Source organism: Pseudonaja textilis, chromosome 2, assembly GCF_049901715.1.
Source record: "Pseudonaja textilis isolate UNSWEBS1 chromosome 2, rPseTex1.2, whole genome shotgun sequence".
Taxonomy (NCBI): domain Eukaryota; kingdom Metazoa; phylum Chordata; class Lepidosauria; order Squamata; family Elapidae; genus Pseudonaja; species Pseudonaja textilis.
The window spans coordinates 16103555-16115705 of NC_141991.1; the positions used below are offsets into that span (position 1 = coordinate 16103555).

The following is a 12151-nucleotide window of genomic DNA, read 5'->3' on the forward strand; positions in this document are numbered from 1 at the left end:
TACTAGTTTTACAATGGATGTACTATTTAGCATCATTTGCATGGGCATTACAGAAACCTTTACAAATCTGATACAAGCTTTCAAGTAGCTGTGTGAGATGCCAAGAATTGTGGCCTTTCTCCTAGTTCAGAGATTGCCACTCATTTCTTAGAAACAATGGATGGAAATTAGGTAAGGAGAAAAGCAACCTAGAACTCAGGAAAATTTATTAACAGTGAGAACAATTAATAGATAGAACAGCTTGCCTTCAGAAGTTGTGGATGCTCCATCATTGGAGGCTTTGAAGAGGAGACTGGACAGCCACTTCTCAAATTGTATAGGATCCCCTTCTTGAGCAGGGGTTGGCCTAGATGATCTTCAAGGTCCCTTCCAACCCTGTTTTTCTGTAGATCTGTAGTCGTCAACTCATCATTGAAAAGTTATCAACATAGCTACTTCTGTTAGAAGAAACAGCTGCTGTGGTGCCTGCAGAGTTCAATTCCTCCTACTCAATTCTTCAATTTGCTTATAAAAAAACAAAAACCAAGTATTTAAGAGCAAATGGGAATATCCTTTTTGTGATAGCAGGTACAAATAATATTGCAGAAAGTTAAAGGATTTTCAGAAAACGGCTAACACAAAAGAACCATCCTCTTGTTAATTTGAACTAGAAACACATAGAAATACTGGTCACAGCTGTTTGTATTTACTGCACAGTGATAGAAATTGGTAAACAGATTGTAAGAAAGATCCAATATGAGAAAAAAATATAGAACTGCTTCTAAAAAATGTGACCAACTGTCAGTCTGTGCTCCATTCAAAATCCAAGAAAGAAGTACTTAGACTCCATAGATTAGAGAAAAGAATTCTTTTACTGAAAAATAAATTGGTAGCATCAAGTAGGATTCTGAATCTGAGAATTTAGGTGCGCAGATCACATATACAAAGTGATGAAGTTGTTCCCACCCCCCATAGTTCAAAAGATTCTTCCAATTAAAAGTTGTGAATATGATCATGTGGACATCTTCAGGTGGTGATGAGGCCTCTATCCTTTGACCTTGGCATATTTTGATAAAGGTTTGCAGCTGCGCAGAGAAAAGAAAGCTAAGCAAGAAATAGAAACCTAAAAGCAGGAATTTATACTCCCCCCCACTCCTCATTTACACAACACAACAATGTAACACCTCCAGCTCTCTTCCCAGACCATTCCCCCCTCCTCTCCCGTTACTTATGACAGCCAAAAGATGCAAGGCAGTAGAAAAGATACAAAGCAGAAGATCTTGAAGGCTGACCTTAACCAATCAGAAGGAAACATGAGGGACCTGTACAACTTGGTATACCAATGTGCCATTTTCATATTGTACTTTGGTATTTTCTTGATGTCATCATAAAGAACCGTGGCCAAGTTCTTTCCTTTACCAAAGGTCAGAATAACGTCACAGCAAATTATTTTCAGTTTCATATTCTTCTGCACCCAGTTTGGCTCTTCCATAAGTTGGGCTCTAGCCAGCGAGAAGCAATCACACACTTTCTTGTTTTGAATTCCAAGGAATTTTAATTTATTCTGCACACTTTGGAGATTCTCTAAGCTTAGAGGTTCTACCTCATCACCCCTCCAGTTGAGGTAAATATGTTTTGTTTCTATTATTCCCTCCCATAATTCATTTCCATCTCCATCCAGAATGAGTGCGTTGCACTTTCTTCCCATATATTTTAACTTCAGTTTGCTTTTGTCACACCAACGTTCTTCCTCATTGCCTTCTTGTAAGATGCTCTGATCTTCAAGGAAATGTTTCAGAATGTTGAAAAAAACTTGTTTGTCTTTTTTAGATGGAATGGTTAGATTGCAGGAATAGTAGGAATCATCAGTTCCTGAAGAAGCATTGTCATCTTCTTCTAATTGATTTAGATTGGAAAGAGAATCTGGGTCTTTTGAAATTAGTGGAATGTTAACTTCATGTTCATTTGAAATGAACTTCAGATTGTCATCAATCCAAGGATTCTTTATACATTCAAAAGATGAGTAACCCATGATCCTTGTTGTGGGCGATTCCTTTAGCACCATGTTATATGTGGATCTGCAGCTCTTCTCTCCTCCTGTCACAGTCTTTATAAGCAGTTTTACACAGCCAGTTTCCAAGACCTGAAAATATAGGTACAAATTATTGCTATATGAAATAAAATAGTTTCAGGATTCACATAGGAATATTAGAATGCACTGAAATGGACAAACTCACTCTAGAGCTAGAAGGCAAAGAAGAGTCAGAGTACTATGCACAGTGGTGGGATTCAGTCAGTTGGCAACTACTTCGGGAGAACCGGTTGTTAACTATGTTGTTAACTCTGTTACGACTTCAGCAACAGAGTAATCAATGTGTGGAATATTCTACCTGACTCTCTGGTTTCTTCCCCAAACCCCAAAAACTTTAACCTTAGACTGTCTACTATTGACCTCACCCCTTTCCTAAGAGGTCTGTAGGGGGCGTGCATAAGCACACCAATGTGCCTACCGTCCCTGTCCTATTGTTCCTTTTATTTTTTTTATATGTATCCATGTATTCATAACTATGTTTTTACTTATACCTATTACCCTGTAAGCAATTGACAAACCAAATAAAATAAAATAAAATAAAAAACTATCTGAGCAGTTTGGTGAACTAGTTGTTGGACGAAATCATTAGGGCAGAGAACCGGTTCTTAAATTATTTGAATCCCACCACTGACTATGCGGTCTGGGACAATTGGTTTGAATGGTTGAATAGTAGGAATAAGAATAGTAGAGATAAGAAAAATGAATGTAAATGAATATAAATATATGGAGATCTGTATATGTAACAACAATGCCACAGTGTTGTTAAAGATGAGATTGAGATATGTAAACGAGAAAAAGCATAATAATAATATGCTTATTGGCATTTGGAGTTTTTTCTTTCTTTTTCTTTTTCTTTCTTTTTTGTACACAAGATTCCTCTCTCTTTTTCTTTCCTTTTTCTTGTTATTAGTGTTGGAGGTGTGTTAATCTATTTTTTAAATTTTTCTCTTAAGCATTTTATCTTTGAGGATAATATATATATATATATTTGTTTTCTGAGGTTCTCGCGGGTATTTGTATGTGGATCTTTGGTTGTTCAGGTTTTCTTCCGCGTAAGATTCGAAGTATCTAGGCAACGTTTCGATGAAGTCTCATTCATCATCTTCAGGCTTCTGTCTTCGGCTCTTGCTTCTCAGAGTGATGTGAGATTGCAGCTGCTTTTTCCTTTTAACTGCTAGTGGAGGTGGGACTTGATTGGGTGGGGGCTTGGCTGTGTTCTGATTGGGTGGCGTGTGTCTCATTGGTAGGGGTTTGGCTGTGTTCTGATTGGTTGGGGGTTGGCGTGTTCTGATTGGTTGGAGGCGTGTTCTGTTCAGGTGGGGGCTTGGTTGTGCTCAGCTTAGTCTTAGTTGCTGGGGGATTTGAGTTGGTGAGCTGTGAGTTGGTGGTGGCATCTTGTGTGGCTCTCATGGGTGTGGGTCTGGTGTCATTCTTCATGTTAGGTACTCGTCTGTTCATGAGGGTGGGTTTCCAAATGGCTGGAAGGTGGGAGGTGTCATCTCGTTTGTTCATGCTGTGTGGGCGTTTTTCTATCTCTATGGCTTCTCTGATTATTCTGCTGTTGAAGTGTTCGGTTTTGGCGATAGTTCTGGTATTTTTAAAGTCAATTTCATGTCCTGTGGCTTTGAGGTGTTGGACCAGGGAAGAGGTTGTTTCTTCTTTTTTGATTGAGTTCTTATGTTCTTCAATGCGTGCACTTATTCTTCTGTTAGTTTGTCCAATGTATGTGGTAGGGCAGGCAGTGCAGGGGATTTCGTATACTCCTTGGTTTTCTAATTCGATTTTGTCTTTGGGGTTTCTTAGGATGGTGGATATTTTTCTGTTTGTGCAGAATGCTGTTTTAATGTTGTGTTTTTGGAGGATCTTGCTGATTTTGTCTGTAGTGCCTTTTATATATGGGAGGAGGGCTTTGCCGTTTTCTTGTTCTCTGTCTTGGATTTTGGTTGGGGTTTCTTTTTGGATTAGGTGGGTAATCTTCTTTCTTTGGAATCCATTGGCTGTAAGTACGTTGGTGAGAGTGTGTAGTTCGGTTTTTTGGTGTTGTTCATCAGCTAAGCATTTTGTTCTGGAGATGAGTGTCTTGGCTACGGAATTGATCTGTGCTGGGTGGTGGTGTGAGAGTGCATGTAGATAGCGGTTTGTATGTGTTTTCTTCTGGTAGATGGTGTGTCTTAGGGAGCCATTGGATCTTTTGTACATCTAGGAAGACATCTAGGAAGGGAAGTTGATTGTTGGCTTCTGTTTCCATGGTGAATTGTATTTTGGGGTGTAGGCTGTTGAGGTGTGTGAGGAAGTTGTTCAGTTTTTCTTTCCCATGTGGCCAGATTATGAAGGTGCCATCTACGTATCTGAGCCAGAGTTTGGGTTTGTGGTCGTATTTTTCTAGAGCTTGTGTTTCAAAGTGTTCCATGTAGAGGTTGTTCATAAGAACATCATATAATTTGTTAGCAACATGATTCTAATTTGTTTCCTGAGGAATTCAAAGGCTTATGTCAACTTTGAAATAGATCAGACCAATTGCAGCCATCTTTGTTGTGGCTCGGAGGTTTGAGCCTGCTTTGCTAGAGAACAAAGACTTGGATAATGAGGAAGAGGAGGATTTGGCTCTGAGGTTTGAGCCTGCTTTGTTAGGGGATTTGGAATTGCCTTCCTCCCCAGGACTTTCCTCTTCAGCAAGACCTTCCTCCCTGATTGTGCCTCAGGTGTCGGCAGATAATTAGGAGAGCATATCGGAGTCTCTGGCTGAAGATCAAGCCGAGGAATGCTGGCTTGATGCGAGGCAACGGCACAGAAAAAAGTGCGAGTTGCAACGCAGAAAGAAAGGATGAATCAGAGACTGAGATGAGGAACTGACACGCCCCACAGGGAATAAAAGTGGGTGTGTTCGCTCTGAGAACTTGTTCGGGACAACGTGTTATTTAGTGAGAGAAGCTTCAGAATTATCCTGTGTGTGGCATCAGCTTGTGATTTATGTTCCTGCTTCCTTATCGGACTTGGCAGACAGCTTGAGTGAGACTGCCAAGAATGTTTTCGGCTTAGGGAATTTAACCCTGTAATTACCGGACTTGCCTGCTTATTTGTGTTTTAGTTGGAAATTTGGACTTTGTACAGGTGAGACATAACACATCTTTATGTTTCCGAAGTTGCCACACAGCTCAGGTAGGCAGGAGGGGGGGAAAGGGAGAGGCTTGGAATGTGCTCTTGTCAAAACAAGGTGCTATCTCCTGGGAACCAAGGTCATCCCAATGGCTGATGCCCAGAGACTGAACCCAGTTGTCAAGGAAATGACAGAGCACCCAACTAGACAACATTAACAGATAGCAGATAATCAGATTTGGAAGGGACCTTGTAGATCATCTAGTCCAAACCCCCCGCCCAAGCGGGAGACCCTACACTATTTCTGACAAATGGCAGTCCAATCTCTTCTTGAAAGCTTCCAGTAATGAAGATCCCACAGCTTCTGAAGACAAAGCTGTTCCATTGGTTGATTGTTCTTGCTGTCAGAAAGTTTCTCCCTATTTCCAGGTTAACTCTCTTCACATGACCTATGACATAGGAGGGATGGGGGATGCTTAACGTTTAACAATGCAAAAGAGTGGGAGTTAGCCAGAGCTGTTTTTATGCTCATCTATGTCAAATGGATGTAATGAATAAATCGGTGCTTTGAAGAAGATGGGAGTTTCAGAGTCCTGATTTGCTTGGGTTCATTAGTCGGAACCTTGACAGCCTAATTTACATAGGTGTTTTTCTATTTGTGTGAAAGCTAAAAGCAACGTGAAGGATGGCAAAGTTACTCAGGCGTTTAATAAGCTTCTGTCCCATGGTATCATTTATGAATTGGAAGAGGAACATGACTGATGTTTGCTAAGGTTCTCTTCTAACCACTTAGGAAAGGGGTGTAAAGCCCTGTGAAGCGGTATATAACTCTAAGTGCTACTGCGAACACAAACAAAGTGATTTTAAGATGTTGCAAATGAAGTTCAACTTTTCACCACAAGATGGTGAAGGAACTCTCCATGGATCCTTCAGCTTTGCACTATAAGAAAGATTTTGTTATTTTTACATAACCCTGTTCAAAGTACCCAAGACCAGCAATATCCATGGGGTGGGGGGGTTGGAAACTTGGAATTAATCAAATCAAGATAGTGGCCACAACCATCAGATCATCCCCACCTTGTTGAGTTTTTATTATATCTGCCCATTAGTTACTTTTGCCCAGGTCTTGTGTGTTCAATCACACTTGGCCAATAAAGAATTGAATTCTATTCTGCTCTGCTCTGCTCGGCTCTATTCTATTCTATTCTATTCTATTCTATTCTATTCTATTCTATTCTATTCTATTCTATTCTATTCTATTCTATTCTATTCTATTCCATTCCATTCCATTCCATTCCATTCCATTCCATTCCTATTACTATTTCTTTCTATTTTATTCCATTCCATTCCATGCCTATTCCTTTCTATTCCATTCCATTCCATTCCTATTCCTTTCTATTCCATTCTATTCCTATTCCTTTCTATTCCATTCCATTCCATTCCATTCCATTTCCTATTCCTATTCCTATTCCTTTCTATTCCATTCCGTTCCTTTCCTATTCCTATTCCTTTCTGTTCCATTCCATTCCATTCCTATTCCATTCTATTCCTATTCCTATTCCTTTCTATTCCATTCCATTCCTATTCCTTTCTATTCCATTCCATTTCCTATTCCTATTCCTTTCTATTCCATTCCATTCCATTCCTATTCCTTTCTATTCCATTCCATTCCATTCTATTCCTATTCCTTTCGATTCCATTCCATTCCATTTCCTATTCCTATTCATTTCTATTCCATTCATTCCTATTCCTATTCCTTTCTATTCCGTTCATTCCTATTCCTATTCCTTTCTATTCTATTCTATTCCTATTCCTTTCTATTCCACTCCATTCTATTCCATTCCATTCCATTCCATTCCTATTCCTATTCCTTTCTATTCCATTCCATTCTATTCCTATTCCATTCTATTCCATTCCATTCCATTCCTATTCCTATTCCTTTCTATTCCATTCTATTCCTATTCCTTTCTATTCCATTCCATTCCATTCCATTTCCTATTCCTATTCCTTTCTATTCCATTCCATTCCATTCCATTCCTATTCCATTCTATTCCTATTCCTATTCCTTTCTATTCCATTCCATTCCTATTCCATTCCATTCCTATTCCTTTCTATTCCATTCCATTCCATTCTATTCCTATTCCTTTCTATTCCATTCCATTCCTATTCCTTTCTATTCCGTTCCATTCCATTCTATTCCTATTCCTTTATATTCCATTCCATTCCATTTCCTATTCCTATTCTATTCTATTCCATTCCATTCTATTCCTATTCCTTTCTATTCCATTCCATTCCATTCTATTCCTATTCCTTTCTATTCCATTCCATTCCATTTCCTATTCCTATTCCTATTCCCTATTCCTTTCTATTCCATTCCATTCCATTCCTATTCCTATTCCTATTCCTTTCTGTTCCATTCCATTCCATTCCTATTCCATTCTATTCCTATTCCTTTCTATTCCATTCCTATTCCTTTCTATTCTATTCCATTCCATTCTATTCCTATTCCTTTCTATTCCTATTCCATTCTATTCCATTCTATTCCATTCCTATTCCCATTCCTTTCTATTCCATTCCATTCCATTCCATTCCATTCCTTTTCCTTTTCTTTTCCATTCCATTCCTATTCCTATTCTATTCCATTCCATTCTATTCCACTCCATTCTATTCCATTCCATTCCATTCCATTCCCTTCCATTTCATTCCATTCTATTACTATTCCTTTCTATTCCATTCCATTCCATTCTATTCCTATTCCTTTCTATTCCATTCTATTCCATTGTATTCCATTCCATTCCATTCTATTCCATTCCATTCTATTCCTATTCCTATTCCCTTCCCTTCCCTTCCCTTCCATTCTATTCTATTCTAGTTAGCAACCCCGATCCCAATGATTTTTGGACAGGAAAGACATTTTCAAAGGAGAATGCTGATAAAAGGAACACTCAGAGATGCTTTTTCAAGAGTCAACTAAACTTTCTGTTTTTTTCTTTGAAGACATTTGACTTCTCATCCAAGAAGCTTCTTCAGCTCTGAAGGAACAGGGTTTTTTTTACAAACCTATCTCTGAGCTCTGGCCCTTACCTTTTTATTTTGGTCCTTATCTAGAATAGAATAGAATGAATTTAGAATCAAATAGAACCGAATCGAGTAGAGTAGAATCAAATAGAATCGAACAGAATCAAATAGAATAGAAAGAATTTAGAATCAAATAGAATAGAATAGAATTTAGAATAGAACAGGTCAAATAGAATAGAATTTAGAATAGAAATAATAGACTAGACTAGACTAGACTAGACTAGACTAGACTAGACTAGACTAGACTAGACTAGACTAGCAAGTTGTTCCACTGATTAATTGTTCTGACTGTCAGGAAATTTCTCCTTAATTCTATGTTGCTTCTCTCATTGATTAGTTTCCACCAGAGGTGGTATTCAGCAGGTTCTGACCAGTTCTAGAAAACCGGTAGCGGAAATTTTGAGTAGTTTGGAGAACCGGCAAATCCCACCTCTGATGGGAGATTTTATAGTATCCTTCTCCTGCCATGCCCACCAAGCCACACCCACAGAACCGGTAGTAAAAATATTTGAATCCCACCACTGGTTTCCACCCATTGCTTCTTGTCCTGCCCTCAGGTGCTTTGGAGAATAGCTTGACTCCCTCTTCTTTATGGCAGCCCCTGAGATATTGGAACACTGCTATCATGTCTCCCCTAGTCCTTCTTTTTTATTAAAAAACTAGCCCGACACACCTTTTACATATCTGTGATGGTTATGAAGCAGAATGGAAAGTTACCAGAAAAGTATTCTTATAATTAGCACAAGTTTCTTAGCTTATATCACAAATATTATAGAAGTTGCTTAATATGATATTGTGAAAGATTGCTGAAAAAGGTTGCTGAATCTAAGTCTAAGATTAATGACCTATGAACTAGATATGTTCCTGTAAACAGCTAAATGGCAAGGGTGGCAAGGGTGGGTATGGAAAATAACAGATGGTGTAAGATAAGTATTTATATGCTGAATTGTGCAAAATGGCTAATTAGACTTACTTCCCCCTTTTGTAGTACGCTGAGACTGGGAGCTGCATAAAAGTAACCCCTCAGGAATAGCCAGGGGTTCAGAATTTGCCATGTTAATGCTCTGAACTTTTTGCGCAAATAAACCTGTATTCTCCTACCCTTCGTGGTCTTTAATCTTTATTATCTTAGAAGGTCTATGAAGCTGTTGTGAGGCCTCAGGTGCATTTGTATAAATAAACTTGGGTCACTGCTTCCCTTTGCATAATAATACTTTTCCAAATTTTAAAAAACTATTATTAAAAGTCTCTTTAAATTATTGAAATCAGGTTGGGCAGAGAAGCTGATTGGGGGAAAATCTGCAGGGGAATTAGTGTCAAAAGAGGTCCCACTGCCTCTTGTTAGCACTAATGGGACCCCCTGGAGAAAGAAACTATGGCTTCCTTGTAAATTGTATTTGGGGAAGGAGAGTTCCTTTTTCCACATATGCCAATTTTTCTTCTTTTTTCAAATGATCAAAACATGCAGAACTGTTTGCTTGTTTGTTTGTTTCTTAATGTTATTCTTTTTGGTTATAGGCTTTCTGCTAGCAAGTCACACTTGCATTGTTGTCCATTTCCACATATTCCCAATGAGCAATTTTTTTTAGCTGATTGTAAATCTGTCCTCCAAAAATGCTACCTCCTCTCAGCATCTGAGAGCATCTATCAGTATATGTCTAATACAGAACTGTTGGTGAGAATTTATAATCTTAAAATCTGCTAGACATCTTCACAATTCAAGCTAGCCAATAAAGACCTTGATTTGCTCTGTTTCTTTTCTAAGGGTCATGAACATGGTTGTTTTCTTTGCATTTTTTGAGGAACATGTTGGCCCCTTATTATTATTTATTTTTTTAAGGTTTTTTCAATAATGAAACATGGGGTAGTTCTATTTTAAAATTTCTATTTTAATAGGAAATTAACTCAGCTCATTTATGCATGCTTCCAATTAGTGTTTGAAAAGATCTCACTCTGAGCAACTCTGGGCATGAGCATCAAAATACATTATCTACTGCTTCTCTTTTCCTGGACAAAATTATGGAAATAGGCACTTAAAACTAAACAAGGCAGACAAATTATCAATGAGTGGAACCATAGCTCACAGAACATTTTAAAATAAACTGTATTAAAAGTTTTAAAGAGAACTGGCATTTTAAAAGCTGAGAAATATCAGACAAATATTTAAATATCAGAAAAAATTACATCTCAAAAGACTTAAATGCAGTGAAATGTTTGGAAAAATGTTGGGCAGATTTAATAGTTAACAGATGAAAGAAACATACAAAACCCTTGCATGTCATTTAGCATTGCAAATACATTTTTAAGCTTTTATAATATATAGTACAGAACTAACAAAAGCAAAAATTACAAACGTAAGACCCAAAACGTATTCTATTGACCCTTAAAAGTTTTTCTTAGGGTGCAGAAGCTTTTCTTTTAACTGTAACTTTATTTTCCAAAACTTCTCCCCCTGCATTTACACACACACACACAAATCTGTTCAGCAGAAAAAGTTGGAATAGACACACAATGGCTTTCCACTAACACATCAACATTGTCTATTAATCTGGAAAAGCAACTTTTACCTAAAAATCAGAATTATCAAGCATTTGCCTGCTCCTTTTGTGGAGAGGGAGATAATTCAAAAACACAAAGAAGCTTTATTTCCTTCAACATGTTTCAACAGTTTTCATTAGCAGGGCTCCTTTCCAATTTCATTTAGAGATTGGGTTGTTATATCATACTTTAAAATTTATCCTGTTGCATACAAGGATTTAGGAAAGTTTTTTCTGCTCCCTGGTCCAAACCAACACAAATTTAGCCACTTACCTGAAAAGAGAGACTGTGGTTTGATATTTTGGAATAAGAATAACTTGAGGTTCTTCCTTCCAGAAAGAGTAATGTCATCTGAACAGTTTCTGTTTCTAAACCAGTTGTTAGGAAGAACTACAGCATGTCCTGCTGGCTTCCAATAACCCCAGAAACTGAGGCAACGCTTGCACAACATTTCTGAGAAACATCACATATCGCATTTCAAAGAAAATTGTTTGATTGCTTGTTTGTTTAAATAGTGGAAGGGAAATCAAAAGGCGTGTTTGTTTAAAAAAAACAATTTTTCCCGAATGATTAAATTGGATGTTTATGAACTATAATTTGTATTTTAAGCAAAATATTACATTATTCTGAAGCTCTGGAGCCCTAATAATGCTGGCAGAGCTCCAGCTAGCCAATCCGGAGCCCTCCTCTCCTTCCCCAGAGAAGTGAAGTTCTTTCCACTGATCCCTATTAACCACACTGGTGGAGCTCTTGAACTGGATCACTTGGAGCCAGCAGAGTGCAAACAACGTACCTTTATTTAAATCCCTCACACAGCTCATTGAAGTATCTTCCACGCCAGACAACGTGTTCCCATTAATATCCTCCACACAGTTTCCCCGGAGCTACATCAGACAGCTGGCAGGGAGAAACAAGGAGGGAGGAGAAAGCCCTGAGGCTCTTGAGAGCTGAAAGTCACCCTGGACTAAAGGCAGAGGAATGCTTCAGTAGTTGCGAGGAGAGGAGAGTCTCCTCGACTGACCCAAAGAAAACCCCTCCATCCGAACTAAAAAGAGAACTGCCACCATGGCTAAATTGAAGCCAGAAAGGCAGCTGAGACGGAAGTGAAAAAGAAAGGAAAGATCTTGTAACAGTGCTTAGTCTTGGTAAGAATCACTCCAATTTCTGCAGTGGAATTTTCCTTGAAAGTGGGACTCAAAGGAGGAAAATAGCTGCGATTAACAATCTGGAGTGACTGTCAGATTTAGTTTTTTTTAAAAAAGATATTGCAGCTAGAAGTAACTTTAAAAGTAAAGGACAGATTGGATTGGTTAACCCAAATTTCTGGACTGTATTTTTACTACTACTCAACTTGAAGAACTTTAGGAA

At 38.3% G+C, this 12151-nt stretch overlaps 1 protein-coding gene across 1 annotated transcript; it reads right to left on the bottom strand.

Moving 5' to 3' along the window:
• Positions 1-512: 512 nt before the first annotated feature.
• Positions 513-11264, bottom strand: LOC113454838 (uncharacterized). Its single transcript, XM_087923337.1, has 2 exons — positions 11057-11264; positions 513-2122 (listed from the first exon to the last, which is right to left on the bottom strand). The coding sequence occupies exons 1-2, from the start codon at positions 11132-11134 to the stop codon at positions 1208-1210; spliced, it is 993 nt and encodes a 330-aa protein (XP_087779463.1). The 5' UTR covers positions 11135-11264; the 3' UTR covers positions 513-1207.
• Between the last annotated feature and the right edge of the window lie 887 nt (positions 11265-12151).

Coding starts and splice junctions, on each gene's coding strand:
- LOC113454838 (XM_087923337.1), bottom strand. CDS start 11,134: ATGACATTACTCTTTCTGGAAGGAAGAACCTCAAGTTATTCTTATTCC. Junction 2,123..11,056: donor ACCACAGTCTCTCTTTTCAG/GTAAGTGGCTAA, acceptor CTATATTTTCAG/GTCTTGGAAACTGGCTGTGT.